The sequence below is a fragment of the Betta splendens genome, chromosome 22 (genome assembly GCF_900634795.4).
Source record: "Betta splendens chromosome 22, fBetSpl5.4, whole genome shotgun sequence".
Classification (NCBI taxonomy): domain Eukaryota; kingdom Metazoa; phylum Chordata; class Actinopteri; order Anabantiformes; family Osphronemidae; genus Betta; species Betta splendens.
The window spans coordinates 1,461,596-1,479,114 of record NC_040900.2 but is presented as its reverse complement, the minus strand read 5'-3'; the positions used below and the strand labels follow the sequence as shown (position 1 = coordinate 1,479,114).

The window sequence follows — 17,519 nt, the reverse complement described above, 5'->3', positions numbered from 1 at the left end:
GTTTTGACTGAAATCACAGACAGAGGTGATCTGGCTTTAACCTCTTTATTGATCAGTTATTGGTTGTGCAAGAGCAGGAAGCCACGGGACGAACAAGCTGCAGATTCAGGACATCAGCAGCTCACTAACAAATGTTAGATGTTATTCCATTTAAAATCAAGTTACAGCCGTGCAAACAGTAAAATAATCGGGTTAATGAACCAAATGGCAGACGTGAGAAACAAAGATTCTTTGGCAAAGATGTTGTTTTGCTTTAAACAAATGGAACGTAAGGCAGGTGATGCGTCGCAGCTTTAAGACTCGGACAAACTGGACACAGCAACAGGATCAGAACAGCTGACAGTCCATTCACCAGCAACGGTTTATACAGGCATGTGAAGTTATACAGGAATAAATACCAATAATTTAAACCATACGTCATCAGACCAAGGTGCCATTACGCTGTTTTAAATAAATACTAAGTAACTTCAGTAGCGTTTCACAGAACATGCTTCAGATGAGTCTCACCTTGTTCTGTTCTCACAACTTGTTAAATGTGCAAATAGTCTTTGATCAAACCACAGTAAAACAGCCACTACTTCAAATAAATGACTTTTAAATATTTTCTAAATCCTCTTCCCTTTAAACAAATGAGTTATAACAGTGACAAGTTAAATTACACAGTCATGATTCTCAGCGTTGCAGCGTGGTATGGGCCACGCTGTGCAGGTTCCAGCTCAGGACCAAAGATCCGTCCTCAGTGTGTTCAGGCTGTAGGGAACCAGCAGCAGCTCCTGGTTTAACGCGCTCAGTCCTGGAGTGAAGCCGAGCAGACGACAGCGAGTAGCGTTGCTGTAGCAGGTGGACTTTAGATCCGCAGCAGACTGTGAACGCGCTGCAGCTGAGAGTGCGACAGAACCAGACGGTGGAGCTGCTCCTGACCGCGAGGACACGGAACCATGACCCGACCCACCAGCACCGTGTCTCCCTGCTTCTCCTCTGTGACCTGGAGGGACGTCAGACCTCCACAGTCAGTAAAACACAGTAAAACGTCTTGTTTATCACAGGCTCCTACCGCATATCTGACTGTACCTTTACAAACGAGGTCGAGGGGAACGTGGCAAAGTCAGACGAGACCCGAGCTCCAGGCTGCTGGTTGACCACGTGTTCTGCTACCTCGTCCTGAGACGGGACAGAGAAACAGGAGTCACTTCAGTGGAGGCTGCACCCTTTTATTCAGGACGCAGGTTTGGTACCTTCAGTCGGTCCAGGGTGCTGTTGAGGGACTGCAGTCTGGCCGTTTGTTCCAGGAGTTGGGCACCAGGTGTCACTGCAACGCAATTGTGTTGGCATTAATGTTCAGCTTCAGACTAAAACCAGTCGTTTTGAATTCACCTGGTAAGACTTATTCCCAATGTTATTACCTGGAGATTTGCCGGTAATGTCCACCACCTTCACATTGGCGCTCATCTGCAGCAGCGTCTCCAGCAGCTGGTCCGTCTTGCGGTAGAGGGCGCTGGAGAGCACCTCAGGACGGCCTCCGTCTCTGCAGGGAAGTTTGGGCACGTGGAGAGGAGGCAGAGAGGCGAGCTGGACGCGCATCTTCTCTGCCTGCACGCGAGACAAGGTATCTGTTAAATACGAACTCATACTGAATGAAAAGGTTAAACCACGCTCGACCCTTAAGCTACCTTCAGCCTGTTGTTCTCGTTCTTCAGCTGTTTGATGCAGACTCTCTGAGCTTCAATCTGCTGAGTCAGCAGAGGAGAGTCGATCACCTGGACCCCGGAACCTGCACCGACGCCAGACATCATGCTCGCTGTGAAGAGCAGGTAGAGTCAAATACACAGACCTGGGAAAACTATCATTAATTATTAATTCATCAACATGTACACATCATGTAGTAAACAATCTCTGGGGTTTCTGCAGGTTCAGTCTTCGAGGTTAAAGCCTTGTTTAGGAAACCATCATTATATTGACTCTATTATAACAACTTGTTCTAATGATATAAAGCATCAGAAAGTGAAGACTCAAATGAAGCTTCTTTTACTGCTGACCTGCAGAAACCTTGGATATGATATGTTCAGGTTGGTTCTTTAAACAGAAATGAGCATGCAGCATCACAGCATCATCAGTGTAAAGATGTCGATACCTTTTTGTTCTTCTGCAGATTAAATTGATCAAAAAGAAAAAATTAAAAGGCAAATGTTACAGAGAAAAGGCTGAAGGACGTAGTTGAGCTGTCATGTGCTCCAGTTTCTCCTCCACTCACCTCCAGCCGTCCCTGTGACAATGGAAGCGATTCCTGATGGGCCGGTTCCCCTCAGACCGTCCATCTTCGTTTGACTGTTGAGTCTCTGTTTGAGCTCGAGCTTCTCTGACTCCAGCTGGTCGATGTCGGCCTGCAGAGCGTCCATGGTCTCCTCAAACTCCCTGCAGAGGAGGACAGCGTTACGTAGCTGTATCACGTCACCATGACATCACACCTGAGGTCCGGACTCGTACTTCTCCTTCTTCTTCAGCAGAGTCTGGGCCTCGTCCAACCGGGTCTGGATCTTCTCCACTCGTTCATCAGCATCTTTGGAGGAACTGTCGAGTTTCTTCTCCAGCAGACTCAGACGGACGTTGGCTTCACTCAGCTCCTCTCCCTAAAAGTGCAGGAGGAGCATTAATCAAAGCAGCAGGTATCTTGTTGCATTTCTTCCCTGGAGCACAGTTTTTCTAACATTTATGTGAATTTAACTCCAGCAGAAGATATTTTTTGGATAGAAGGCTACTTAGTGAAACCTGTGGATCGGTTTCCCCGTGCATCACAGGAACGACAGCAGGATAAAACAATAGATGCCTGTATCCTCTGTGTGTACCTTGATCTTCAGAGACTTCTTCAGCTCTTTGATGACGGTCTCTCTGTCCTCCAGCTTCAAGCCGAGACCCTCTGCATCTGTGATTTCAGCTCTGAGTGCTGCCGCTCGTACTTCCACAGGTGGGGGGTTCTGGACCACGACGGAGAGCAAAACATCAAAGAGAGGCTCCGCTTTGATCAGGAACTGGAGCGGTGGAACTGAAATGTCACCGTGTTCCTACGAAAGCGGATTCATCAGGGTGAGTTACCTTGTTCTGAGGTCTCTCAGCGTCGTATTCTCCCTCCTGCATGGCGGTGGCCATCTTGTTCATAGTTGCTATGACGATGCCACATGACTGTCGCAGACACTCGTAGGGGTTGGCCCCCTGCGAGCCGTAGATCTGCAGATGACACCAGGTTAGGTGTGTGTGGCATCCTGGTTTCATGTGTACTCACTGATTAGCTCCATACCTGCTCCCCTGTCTTGAACGCCACGTCCTCCAGTTTGGCGGCCGACAGCCCCTCCTGTTCACCCAGCGGTGACATCATCTGAGCTCCGGCCGCGGCTACTTCCTGCAGCACCGCCACCACCCAGGTCAAGTGTTTCCTGCAGTCTGAGAGCGTGTCTGACACCTGCAAAGAGGACAGAACAGTTCACTGGAAATGAGACTCCATGATCTGTGCGGTGACAGTTAACGCCTGTAGTTGTCATGGTTACCGGTTGGCCGAAGGTCAGTGCAGCGGGGATTCCGGGTGCGTCTGTTCCCGGCATCCTGCGACGAATCTTCTTGCAGAACTGCCGGATGTCGCTGCAGGACGTCTCCAGGTCCTTGAGCAGCACGGCCAGGTCGGCCTTCTCTTGGCCAGCGTGCAGGAAGGAGCGCAGGCGGCCCACCTCCACCGACATGCAGTCCAAGGCACTCTGGGTAAACTGCACACGGCACAGCTCGGCGTGAGCAACGCTAGTACTGATTAAAAGCAGGACGCGTGGACGAGGGACTCACTCTGATGTGATCAGCCAGCTGCATGGTGCAGTCCTCGCTCTGATCGGCCAGGTGGATGCTGTACAGGTGCTGACGTGGGAGCATCGTTTTCAGTCGCAGGTTTTGGTTCTTAGTAGATTTGTCTTACCTCTAATACTACATGTGTGTACCTGATAGTATTTAATGGCCTTGGTGAGCGGCTCCACGTTGACGGTCTCGTCCAGTTGGTCTTTGTGCAGCAGGTCGATGAGGAAGTCCAGCGAGCGTTCGTGGACGCTCATCTCCGGGTACAGAGCGCCCACCTTCTTGTAGACGTCCACGCTGCACTGGGCCAGAGCTCTGACAGAGGACAGCGTGATGGTGATGGGCCACTCAACAGAGACCTGTGGTGTGTGTGTGTGTGAAACCTACTGCTCGTATTTGTGCAGCGTGGCCTGCAGCAGGCTCAGCGAATAGACCAGACCTCCAGCGAAGCTCAGCTGCTCCCCCACCGCCCCCCTCAGACCCACCCGCTCCACACACGTCTCGTTCAGCTCAAACTTCTCCTGGGCCTGTTTGCTGATCAGCTCGGCCTGAAAACAAAGCCGGGTTTTACCACGTCTCCGGTTTTGCTGCTGGCTCGTTCTAAAGGAAGCAGACGCTGGCGTTCACCTTGCAGATGAGTCGAGGGATGAGCAGCAGCACCAGGATGCAGTCGTGGTCTCCGCCGTGACGCAGGAAGGACTCGGGCATGAAGGAGGTCAGCAGAGACACGTGCCTGTTGGCCTGTCCCACCTCCATCTTCCTCAGCTCCATCTCGATGGCCTGAACACACAGTAAAGCTTTCAGCGCTGCAGCGCCTCTGTAGAAGTCTTCTTCACACTGAGGAGCTGCTGCTCTGACCTTGGCGTAGGCCTTCGTCTCTGCGAACTTGATCTTGAAGTCGAACATCTCTGCCGGCGGCTGCTGCTGCAGCTCTGCTGAAGCCTCCTGCTGACTGGTCAGCTCCCTGTTCACCTCCTGCAGCAGGACACGAGCAGGTTCACGTCGGACAGAGCGTGACCCCTCCCAGCCGTGCGGACGTCGTACCTGCAGGTGAGCTGTGAGCTCGCGGTACTTCTTGATGGTCTGCTGATAATCTGCCACCGTCTCCTGAGCCGCTTCCACTCGTTTCTCGGCCTCTCGGACTCTCGCTGCTCCCAGATCCAGCATCTCTCTCAGCTCCAGCTCCGTCTCTCTCGCGTTTTCCTGCAGCTCATCGTTCATCTCGTTGATGGCTTCCTGGAGAAAAAAGGCGAACACCAACAAACAAGGTCACTGAAAGCTTTCCACTTCACTTTCACTGATCGATAATAATTCATGAGTGAATTATCTGAATCCTGTGAAGGAGCCTGACGTGTTTCACTCACCAGGTCAGTGACCGTCTCTCTCAGCTCTCTGACTTTCTCTTCCAGGTCCAGGTTTCTTTCTGTCAGAGTCTCCACCATCTCCTCTGCACCGAGAGCTGCATCCACCTGCAATAAAGCAGCTACAGTCAGAGCCTGAAGTCCATGGACAAAGACATGTGACGTTAACAGACTGGTTCCAGCTGCTGAAGCTGCCACACACTGACCTGCTCCTTCAGCTCGTCGATGGTTTTCTCTCCCGCCGTCATCTCTTCCTGCAGTTTTTCTTTCTGGCTCCTCAGAGAATCCAGCTCCACGTTCTTCTTCTCCATCTGCTTCTGCAACTTCACGTGTTCCTGCTTCTCCGACGCCGACAGATCACGCATCCTGAAACAAGGAGAACCACTTAAAGGCAGCAGTAAATGTGATGAGCCACAACAGTTTAGGAACAGAACCTACCTGACCAGCGCTTCCTTCAGTCTGGAGTTCTGCTCCTCCAGCTGTTTGACATGGTAACTGGAGGCGGCTCCATCAGAACCTGTGAGAAACCACAAACTGCACCTGAATCTGTGTCTAGATGTGTGAAAAACAAAAAAATAAAGTTTGATCCTTGACTAAGAGTGAATCCATGTTGCCTTGTTCCAGACAGAAGAGATGATGGTAAACAATAAACCAAACGCACGTTAAGAAATAAGGACGTGTTCAAACTCACAGCTACACCAACAAGTTCATTTTTAAAACATGTTTTAAACTTGACTTTTATCAGCTTCTCTGCTCTAAACTCAACCTTTTACTCCTGACAAGTCCTGTTTCCTGTCGTACCTTTCTCCTCGATCTCGTGCTTGAGGATCTCCAGGTCCATGGTGAGCTCGTCCACTTTCTCCTTCAGGGAGTCGACCTCCAGCTGCAGGGACTCGGCCCTCTCCTCGGCCATCTCCTTATCCAGCGTGGCCATCTCGATGGCGTCTGCGGTATCTGACATCTCCTCCATGTACCGCTCCTTGGCCTCCTGCGCTTCTTTGGCCTCCTGCACATGCACAGATTCAGCGGTAAATACGGACTTGACACAGTCTAATGTCTGTCAACACAAGGTGTGTTTTTGACCACGTACGACCTCATACCCCATCGATTGTTGTTTGTGTTTATTGATATTTTTATTGGTCCTTTATTGATTTTACTATTATTGCTCTCTGCCTTTTGAATTTTCCTTGAAGTAAAAATAAAGTGTTAGAATCTGAATCTACCTTGTGTTTCATGTTACTATACTATGACACGTCATTCATCACATACTTTATGACTTATTATTTACAGACATATTGAACACCTTCCATCCCTTTGGTGCTTCTTACCCTTTTTGCCTCTTTGAGTTGTTTCTGCAGCTCCGCCTGCTGCTCCTGCATCTTGGTTCTCCACTCCTGAAGCTGCTCTAGCTGGATCTTGTGCTTTTCCATCTCTTTCACTTTGGCCTTGTCCTCAGTTCGCTTCATCTTTATCGTCTCCAGCTTCTCCTCTAAGTCCTTCACCTGAGCACGGAGAGCTTCCTCTTCCTGGATGCAGGACATTTACAGACAGAAAAGAATCAAAGGGAATTATTTGATCAAGCAAAATGAGAAGAATCATGATCACATTTAACAACTAAGGCGCTCTTCTCTAACGTTTTGTCTAATTATGTTAGTGGAGAATTAAATTGACAGAAGAACAAAAGCTTTGACATAATTGACCAAGCAGAGAATTTACCTGTGGAGAGAAGAATATGAGCACTAAGACTCCTACAGGCCTCAGCAGAGCACACGCTCACTTTACAAGCTCCAATGCATAATCAGGCAGCATTTAACAGCAGCAGGTCTTAGTTCAACTCCAGCAAATGTTATAACTCACACAGAGACTAATGAGGAGTAGTCACACCTGTCTGCATCTCGTTAGAATGTTAGAGAACAACAACACTTCAATCTCAAGGGCTAAAGCATCACACCACATCGCTGCACCTGCGTTTCCATAGCGACGTCCTCCTGAGAAAAAAAACGTGAACACGCCTGATTATCTCCACGTCAGGATGAAAGGTCACCTGACCTTTACAGAATGTTAACGTTTCCCTGACCTTCAAATACCACAGATGGACATGAATGAGTCCATCATGTGTCACACTGGTAAAACTTAAGAGACAGATATTTACTTTTCCAAAAACACAGCAGCGTAAGAATCCAGTGTTCTTCAAGCAGCTTTTACAGCATCATTTTGGGAGCTCAGCCTTGAGCAGCCTCTCCCATCACTGTGTGACCTGCAGTCTGACCTTGCTGGGGGCGGGGGTGGGGGCGGGCGGGTTCCCGGGGGAGTGGAGGGTGGGGATGACCGGCGCGGCCAGCGGCGTCTGGGCCGGGGTGCTGGGCTCGCTGCTGCTCATCTCTCCGGCCGAGGCCGAGGCCGAGCCGGACGCGGCCCCCTTCCCTCCGGCGCCTGCGGGGCGACTGGGCTGCTGAAGGAAGTCAGGAGAGGTGGAATTACTCTGCAATCACCACAGACGAGGACGAGAGCAAAACGGGTAAAACGGATCACGCTCTTCCTGCCAGGTGTACGTTGAGAGTGGTAACAAGTGAAATGAAGATAAAATGAGCAAACAAATGATTTGAAATCAGTCTGAAGCAAAAGGAGATTAAACACGGGAATGTTGGTACAACAAACAGGAGTCAGATGAGATAAAGAGTAAATCAAACTTCAGGCTTCTGTGAGGCTCTGCTGTCACACACAAGTTAAAACCAATCACACACACACACTTGATTAGGAACAAGACGCGCAGATGGAGCTGGAGCTGAGCTCACCTTGGGCCTTCTGGCCGTGGTCTGAGAGGGGAGAGGAGGAAGGAAGGTCAAAGGGCAGGAGAGGAGAGAGGGAAACACAGAGTCGGGTTAAAGTTCACAGTAAATGACAAAATGAACTGATGGAACTGATCTGGTTCCATTAGGACCCAGAAAAGACGTCTCCTCTCCATCTCTAGTCATGCATCCTACACGGCCTCAGTGCTTCTGTCTGACCTCGCTCTCATCCACGTGACCACGCGCTCAGCAGCAGCGGCTGGTACCGACGCTGTGGCCTAAATGGCTGCTTTGTGTCTCGGGGGACGCAGCAGATCTAACTCAGCTGAACCCAATTCGTTGTTCTGTGCCGTTCTGAGCAGAGCAGAGGTTCAACAGCAGACTTTACATTAGCCTGAAACATGAAACCGTAGAACTTCACTGTGCAGTGTTTGCACAGATCAGACAGACGTGACACAGCTTCAGCCGGGTCCTTATTAGATCTGTCTGCAAAAATTATTGTGTTGGCTCTGAACTGAGCATCATTAACCCGAGCGGTGCGGAGCTGGATCTGAGCGTTCCCTTATAGCTGTTGATTGGATTAGAGTCAGGCCATTCAGCAGAAATGAGCCCAGCTAACAGCTAACAGCTAACAGCTAACAGCTAACAGCTGACAGCGTCGCAGAGCTCAGCTGGAACCACAGCAGCCGTTTGCTGCATCTGCAAAGAGTGAAATTATTTCAGTACCGACAAAAGGAGTCACTGAACCTGTAAAACATGGGAGGATGCTCTGAACGATGGAGGCAAATTAAAGACAGGAGCTGAACAGGAAACAAAAGGCACCGCAGACACACTCAGCCGGAGCAGAGGTCCAACAGCAGCGCTGCAATAAATCAGAGCTCGGTTCCGTTCCTCCACCTCACTGAGCCGAAGGCTGAATGCGACCGGCCACAGCACGCGCTCCAGTGAACGTGTCGCTCCTGGTTTACTGCAGCACTCGGTGATTAGCAAAAATAAATACAAGCAAAGAGAAACTTCACAGCAGCGTTGCCACAGAACAAATGGGAAGTGACAACAACAAGCGGCTGCAGCCCAACACACGAGCGACAGGAGGGAGTTCTGTACCTTCCGGGGCGCAGGAGTCTGCCTCATCATGTTTGGAAGAGAAGAAGACACACACACACACACACACACACACACACACACACACACACACACACACACACACACACACACACACACACACACACACACAGGTGGTGAAACAGGTAGAGGCTCGGTCCACGCAGTCGGCACAGACGGACGGCTGGAGCCGAGCAGTCAGAGAGACAGGCAGCTGCAGTGGAGCAAATGGCCGCTGTGCTCCTCTCCCTCCCCGCGTCCCTTCCTCCCGCTCTCGTCCTCCTTCTCCTTCCCTCTCTCTGCTCCTCGCATAATCCGTTTACCACAGCCTTCAGTCGCTGCCTCGCGTTCCCGTCTGCTACGATTCCAGCTGAAGCATCTCGCTGCCTCTGACCTGCTACTGCTCAGGAGACGCCTCTCTCCCTCTCTCTCTCTCTCTCTCTCTCTCCCTCCCTCTCTCTCCCCCTCTCTCTCCCCCTCTCCTCCCACTTCCTCCCCCCCTCATTGCGATTTGCCGCCTCTTGCATTACATCACTGTGCCCCCTGCCTGCCTCCCTCCCACTCATCACCTCCACCACAGACAGACAGGGAAGGCGGGTGAGACGGTGTGTGAGCATGAAGCAGACGGAGGAGGGTGGGGCCTGAAACGGAGGTGAGAGGGGAAAATGAGCAGCAACAACTGATGCAAGCCTCCCGTCCCCTAGCAACACTCGCATCCCTCCAATGGGCTCACCACAAAAGCAGAGGGGGGCTGGATTCAGGTGCATCTATCTTAGGAACAGGTGTAAAATGTAGCAGTTTGTGATCAATTTAAATATTTCACTCTTAAAAAAATGAGTCTAAACTACAGTAGCAACACTGAGTTTAACATCTGTAATCTATAAATATAATCAATATATTATAACATGTTCTTCAGCGCCACTAATCTTCTCTGCAGGAGCAGAGAGGAATCCAAGAGGATTCATTCAGTGGGAGACTCTCATTAGCGGAGCTTTAAATGGAGAACGGGTTTGAAGTAAAGCGAGCAGGTTCCTTCTACGATTAAAGACTACATCAGATCCATTACAGAGCAGCTGAGGGAAATCTGTCCTGTTCAAATATTAAACACCACTGAACGGGGCCCAGTCAGCGCGGATGTGATGAAGCGAGACGAAGGGCGGAGTCGGATCAGGTTTCCCAGCGGACGCTGCACTAATGCAGCGGAACCTGAGGCTCAGAGCCTCGTGAACCGCATCCATCTCTGCTGTTCCCCGATTCAAAGCTAAATGTCACAGGATTCTAACAAATGAGCGTATTCAGCATCTTCGTCTTCACGCTAAACGTAATGATGTGACAGATCTTTTCAGTTTGATCACTTTTGAAACCAAGCCGTCAGTTTTCAGCATCGAATGTTTCTGCTCATTCTTGACTGCAAATCGGAACAAACCCAATTTTCACAAAGCAGATTAATATTTAAAGACCTGCATGTGATTTAATGGGGAAACAGAAGGGAAGTGACGGAGGCCATTCACAGACGTACAGATTTAAATTGACTGAAGCTCTGGTTTAAATAAATAATAACTCACTTTGCTGTGATCTAAAGTCATTTCTGGCTTCGTTGAAAAACACAAGTTCTATTTATGGTGTTAAACTAAAGTCCAGCCTGAATGCATTCGCTCTGTGCAGCACTTTTCCTGTCTGACTGTGAATCATCCAACCTCCCTGCATGTTCTGAACGCTCCATGAGGCTCCGGTTCAGCCTGAAGTCAAGTCTAATGCCCCTCTGGAGCGGATGCCGTACACGAGACACTAAAGCAGGAGCTGACAGGAAATCCATACTCTGCAGGACGGAGCCTCGCTTCACCTTCTGACATTTCTACAGCAGCGAAGGAACGTCTGCGTGTTCAGTGCGACTCAGCGCAGGAGGACTGGACCCACGAACCCCTCAGAGGCTCAACGAAAAAAGGCTCCGGGGTTTTTTCCCAACCTGAAGGCTTGTAGAGCCATTACTATTATTACAATTAATTATATTAATTATATTATTAGTTATCCAGAAAATGAGCCAGAATCAGCTGCCAATAGCAGAAACATGCTTTAAAAAGCAGAGAGGTCAGCTGAACCTATGACGTACAACACAGGCATCGTCTTTGTCTCCACGGTAACAGAGCAGATTGTTAGCAGAGCGAGGCATGATGGGTAATAAAGGGTGAGGCCCCGATGCCATGCAGAGACACGGTCATAACATGAGCACTGTACCGAGGTTAGAGAAACATGCACCACCTTTTTAGGCTTCAGTCCTCGCTGCGTGGAAGGAAGGAAGGAAGGAAGGAAGGAAGGAAGGAAGGAAGGAAGGAAGGAAGGAAGGAAGGAAGGAAGGAAGGAAGGAAGGAAGGAAGGAAGGAAGGAAGGAAGGAAGGAAGGAAGGGTGAAAGTTAACACTGAGGTCTGTCATGCTGGGGTCGGGGTGTAGTGAGGCTGTGATCTCTGATCTGATCAGCAGATTTTCTCTCTCCTTCAGCTTGTTTCACAAACAAAACATGTTCATTTATGGACGGGACATGATTTGTTAACTGTGAACAGACATTCAGTCAGTGAAACCACCAAACATTAACATTCACTGGAATTCGACAACTTTTTCACAACAATAATCTAAATAATAAACATTATTAACAACAACAGAAATATTATTAGGCTCAAAGTCCGGCTCAAAGTCAGTGTTTAAATACGGACTCCTACACATAAACTAATAATTTGTCATGAAATATACATTTTATTCATCATTTTCGGTGTTTTTTAGTGTTTTAATAATTCTTAAATAAATATAATAATCATAATCATCATTGTTGAATTATTCAGCGATAACTACAGTCACACTCAGAAGGAAACGTCGCCCTCTAGTGGTCGGAAAAGAAACTACTCAAAAAACAAATTAGGAATTTCACATTTCCATAAACTGCAGATTGTCTCGCTTCAAACATTGTCTCGTTTCAAACATTCTGATTCACTGTGGTTTGAATATTTATGAATAATGAAGTTATTTACAGAAACATTTGGTTTCCTGCAGCTTAATGTGTTCCTCATTCTTCTCTCTCCCATTATTTATGACGCACAGCTACAGGTATTTTTCTCTATACAGTTAATTACTGTATGTAGGTAAAACTCTTCTGACTGAATAAAACTGTATCATGTAAAACTAATTCAATTTTTGTGACTAAGTCTATTTTTTATCAGAGTCAGGCCGGAGCAGACCAGGGGCGGCTCTTTATCCTGATAGTGAACAGGAAGCCTCAGCGTGTGCTTTAGATACGGTGCTTTGTTGTGTGTGTGTGTGTGTGTGTGTGTGTGTGTGTGTGTGTGTGTGTGTGTGTGTGTGTGTGTGTGTGTGCGTGCGTGTGTGGGATCAGGTATCTGCTGTCAGGACACCCACACGTTATCACACTCACCAGTTTACTGGACCGAGGCGTCTCCAGGATCTCTGCACAGATAAACCCAAACAAAGAGTGAGGCACAAGAAAGTAAACACACCTCAACGTCGTGGCCACAACCAGACTAGTTTAATCAGGTTCAGTAGTTAAGATAAAAACAGGGGCACTCATTCATTGTGTCACATCAAGCTGCTCTGGATGAAAACATCCTCGGTCTATTCTAACATTGGTCCGTTTACACCGACCACAGTTTCAAGGACTTTCTCCAAGTTGTTGCCAGGTACACGTTTAAACACTGTGTAGGAAACACTTGTGCCTGATCTCAGATCAGTCTGACTCAACATTATTTTTTTAACTCAAATCTCAGCACACGGTTTTCAGCGTCTGTTTGGTTTGACTGTTAAATAAGCTACAGGCCGAAGGGTGTAAGACTCAGACTCTGCTTAAACTGCTGCATCCGCGTGTCCTCACCTCGTTTGGGAATCCTGCCGGTGCCGGGCTCAGGTGTCTCAGGAGACGTGGTGTCGGCTCCATCGTCAACGAGCTGGATCTGAGACGGGACGGAAACAGTTCAACGTCCAGACCGTCGCTGCTTCAGGTCATTTATCATCAGCGTGAACGTGACTCAGGTAAAAGAGGTGCCAAAATACTTAAAATAGCCCATGGTTTGGTTTCCATAGCAACCGCTAGATCTGGGTCACTCTGGGTCAGCCAGTCTTTTTAGCAGCACAACAAAGGAGGATTAGAGACTCAGCAGCTGAACTGAGGTTCGAGGCTCTGCTTTAACTTTGGAGGAATGTTACAGGTTCTGCACAACGCACTCTCTATGCACCTGCTCAGGTGAGACCCCACCACACACACACACACACACACAGCTGCCCCCCCCCCCCCCCCCACACACCACACACACACAGCTGACACCCCCCCCCCCCCCCCCCCACACACACACACACAGCTGACCCCCCCCCACACACACAGCTGACCCCCCCCCCCCCACACACACACAGCTGACCCCCCCCCCCCCCACACACACACACACACACAGCTGACCCCCTCCCCCACACACACACACACACACACACAGCTGACCCCCCCACACACACACACACACACACACATCTGACCCCCCCCCCGCGTCTGCACTCACCTGCGACTGCCTCACAAAGATCCCATGACCGTCGTCGCAGGTGAAGTAGCGCTTGCCCTGCACGGTGCCGTCGTTCTTGCCCTTGGCCTCGTCCAGGATCACGCCCACCCACTTCCCGGAGGCGAACAGCGTGGTGCCGATGTAGGCCACGGTGCCGCGCTGCCCCTTGCCGATCACCTCCACCAGGGAGCCCACCCTGACGGGCCGCCCGCCGCCGTCCGAGCTCATCCTGCTGCTGCCGCTGCTGGTGGTCTGAGGGAGGCGAGGACAGCGCCGGGTTAAAGGTCAGCGACCCACAGCCACACGTAACCACGGCAACGCCCGCACGTTAGCGCCGTCACTGATGCTCTGGAGCCGGTAATTCAGCTTTAACCCAATTTACCCAGCGATGGCCTAGAAGTGATGGTGACTCAGCAAAAGAGCAGAGAGGAGACATGAACATGCTGCGACTGGAGCCTCATGAGGTGCAGCTGTTTAGACAGAACACGTAAACAACAACAACCTCCACCACAACCACAACAACAACAAACAGGTTTCTGGCCTCAGCGACGACTCAGCAGATCTACATAGATGAGGAACGGATCAACTGCTTTTCGTTAACTTTGATTCTTTACATTTAACACATTGGTGCCAGAGGCAGGTTTCACCAGGACACCAGTCAACGACCAGTAAAACATCAAACCCCACTGAGGGTCCTCTTCTTCACCCGTGTGAGCGGTCTGTGACGAGGCCAAGCGTCCCGGCTGCCGGAGCCTGAATTATTCACTTACAACACGTGAGCTCAGACTGAGCAATGACATGAAACAATGCTGCTTGAGCTGCCTGTAATGATCTGTACCATCGCAGGTCTGACGAATGCGAGGACGGAGGAGCTGAAGCTGAAGCAGCTGATGTCATCGCTGCCGGCGACTCACACACGCATGACAAACAGGAAGTGTTCTGAGCTCCGGCGACTCTAAACCCGTGACCGGGCTCAGGCTTCAGCGCCGCGGCAGAGGTCCGGACCCCAGTATCACAGCAGCGATGTGAAGCCCGGAGCCCCAGACAAAGGGGAGGAATGCAGAGCTGAAATGGATTAGAGCCGCTTCCATTCAACGCGGACTGAAACCAACAACAACTCAAACATCACAGCCGTCGCTGGCTGAGACGTGAACCTGAGGGACACTCACCCGTGAGTGTGTGCTCCTCCTCGTCTGAGACATGCTGCCTATCTAGTGTTCGTGTGGAGCGGGGGGCGGAGGAGGGTGGAGGCTCCAGTGATGCTGCTGGAGTCTCCACACAGTCACAGCATCACACTGCTGATGCTCACAGCTCCTCCGGCTCCAAAGGTCCCCGTGCCTCCGACCGCTCGCAGCCGAACCCCAGGGAGCTCTGAGGGGCGGACGGCGCCGATCCAGTCGTCCAGTGAACGGACCGGGAGGCGAGAGAGCGAAGCAAAAAGGGTGAAAGAGAGAGAGGATCCCAGGAGCGGCGCGATGCGAGTGCATCAGCTGAGCGGCAGCACTGCTGCACTAGGTCTGCAGGAGGGAGGGATGCAGGCCACCGCAGGCCGCTGGGTCCTAGAGCCCGAGGATGAGGCGGATCAGCTCAGCAGCCGCGTGGCTGATCCAGGACCAGCTACCGTACCAGCTATGACGCCTGTGACCACCACATCTGTCAGGCTAGAAGTTAGGAGAGGATTCAGACCAGCACAAACACAGAGACACTGGAACCGAGTCCAGCGGGTTTTTACGGGTTTTATCTGCATTGCAGTAAAATTTGCTCAAAAACATTCGCTTTGTTTCCTGCTGAACCACATTCACGTCGACCGTGAGCACTTTTGAACGCTTGTGTCTGAACAAAGGCCCAGGTGTCCTGCGGTTCTGGCCCGGCCCACGTCGCAGGGCGAGGATTAGCCTCTTTGTGTTAACTGCATCGCTGGGACTTTTCAGCTCCGAGTCCTCGTTTCTGTGTTGTCATCTCTTTGCAGTGGAAGCAAACGCTGCAGGGTTTGTTTGTGAAAGCTTTCAGCTCAGACGCTGATGAGAGACCGTGAAAGAGCAGAACAGAACACATTCAGCTCCACCACCAAATAATGCATCGCTTCTAATGCTCCCGCAGCCAAGCAGCACAGACCGGGCCCAGGAGGGTCCCCGTGTGCAGCAGGGCCACAGCTGTGGCCTCAGAGGCCAGTAAAGACCCATGCAGAGATGGAAGGGATGCAGTCGCTGCACCCTTTTATGCAAATAGGAGTCCGGCCCAAAGGAGGGGGTTCTGGAGGACAAACCCGCCACAACCAGGACGCGTCACCTTAAAGACGACAAGGACAGAAACAGAGGAAGATTCTGCTGCTCGGGTCGGACGACGGGAAGCTCTGCAGGAACAGAGGTGACACTGAGGGAACCGGAACCGGCCCGGTCCAGAGCCACGGACCAGCGCCACTCAGCAGCCCGACAGTTACAAATGAAGTGAAGAAGATGAACGAGAAGCCAAAATACAGAGGTCTGTGTCACAAACGGTTCCGTTCATTATTCAAGGTGATGTGAGGGTGCTGCTTTGATCACAGCATGTACTGAAGTCACATACAAGACACGTTCAAGACCTTTAGATCCTACAAACGACCATCACTGCTTTCATCTACTCAGTGTGAGTCACCGTCTGCACAGAAATAATGAGGTTTTCAACAAACAAGTTTAAAATCCGGTGTTCTGCAGAACAACTCCGCTCAGTGTCGTTTTCTCAGTAAACAAACAGTGAACAGTCATTTTCAGGCGTGTCTCTTGTGATGATGACATTCAGTTCTGATCGCTGAGCAGAACACGCAGCAGAAATGGGTCATCACACAAATCAGTCTGCTTCGGTTCCAGCGAGATAAACGCGAAGTCAGCACAAGATGTCAAACATAGAAACACACGAATGCTTCACCTGGTGCCGCCTGCTGCGTCCACATCCACCGATCACTCCTTTTATTCTATTTATCCATCATCATGTGCGGACGGAACCCAGCGCGTGCGCGGCCGCTTTCACAGTTTCAACCAAACCGCGTGAAGAATTCGCAGGTTTTCCACTAATTCATTCAAACGAGCCGTGGTTCTGCCCGTCCCACCATCGCTGGGTGTCCGGACCCAGAGACTCCAGAACCGCAGCAGCTCCTTAGACGTCTGTCACAACGTCCAAAGCCCGTTTCAGCAGCTGGAGATTAAACCTGGCTGAGGTTTGGTGCCGTCGCGCAGCGGGACACTCCCTGACCAGCTGTTAGCTTAGCTTAGCTTAGCTTAGCAGCCGTTAGCAGCTCGCTTTCGCTCAACACGCGTCTCAACGGGCTTATTTTATAAAACCACGAGCATTTATAGTTGTGGACACGTGAGTGTGACCAGTTCCAATTCATGACCAGCCGCTCCGGACGCCAGCGCGAGCTCAACCTCACCCGTGTGTCTGGTAGAATCCGGCTGCACGCGCGCCTCCGTCGCCGATGAGGCTACCTCCATCCGCGGAGCTGGGACCGGACACTTCCGGCCCGTGGTGTCCGAGCAGGTGCCGGATCCCGCCGGTCCGCTGCCACCGGGGTCCCCGCTGAAGTCAACCAGACGAAGTTTGTCATTTCATTTAGCAGAATCATCCTATGAAGCATTTAAAATGATCTAGTGCTGGCTTTTTGTTTTTATGTCATGTGTTTTTATATATATTTTGAATTACATTCTCCATATTAAACACGCAATCAACACAAAGTGAACAATTTTAAGAATACAAACAAATCTATGTCGGAAAACACATAAAAACATATAGAAAACAAAGTCAGGATGAGCTGAAATCAGAATTTAGGGTTTAAACCTGAAACGTGACGTTTCTCCTGGTTGAACCGAGGACCGGTGTTAACACCTGGATCAGGTGTGTTCAATCAGAGCACAGG

General features: G+C 50.4%; 1 protein-coding gene across 35 annotated transcripts; it reads right to left on the bottom strand.

Moving 5' to 3' along the window:
- Positions 1 to 29: 29 nt before the first annotated feature.
- On the bottom strand, positions 30 to 17,196 carry dctn1b (dynactin 1b). 35 transcript variants are annotated; one of them, XM_055505567.1, is made up of 32 exons: positions 17,037 to 17,196; positions 13,631 to 13,882; positions 12,955 to 13,033; positions 12,502 to 12,533; positions 11,315 to 11,359; positions 9,083 to 9,100; positions 7,985 to 8,005; positions 7,459 to 7,671; positions 7,154 to 7,177; positions 6,518 to 6,715; positions 5,991 to 6,195; positions 5,628 to 5,706; positions 5,396 to 5,555; positions 5,193 to 5,297; positions 4,873 to 5,064; positions 4,687 to 4,803; positions 4,456 to 4,608; positions 4,216 to 4,376; positions 3,975 to 4,143; positions 3,826 to 3,894; positions 3,540 to 3,752; positions 3,293 to 3,454; positions 3,091 to 3,222; positions 2,844 to 2,972; positions 2,485 to 2,627; positions 2,252 to 2,412; positions 2,132 to 2,143; positions 1,671 to 1,798; positions 1,404 to 1,590; positions 1,236 to 1,309; positions 1,072 to 1,161; positions 30 to 985 (listed from the first exon to the last, which is right to left on the bottom strand). In XM_055505567.1, exons 2-32 carry the CDS (start codon positions 13,856 to 13,858, stop codon positions 848 to 850), a joined length of 3,837 nt encoding a protein of 1,278 aa, XP_055361542.1. In that variant the 5' UTR covers positions 13,859 to 13,882; positions 17,037 to 17,196; the 3' UTR covers positions 30 to 847. The 35 variants fall into 35 exon arrangements, with proteins under 35 accessions (XP_055361542.1, XP_055361544.1, XP_055361533.1 ...); XM_055505569.1 differs by lacking the exon at positions 17,037 to 17,196 and adding an exon at positions 16,535 to 16,940; XM_055505558.1 differs by lacking the exon at positions 17,037 to 17,196 and adding an exon at positions 14,800 to 15,167.
- Positions 17,197 to 17,519: the final 323 nt, after the last annotated feature.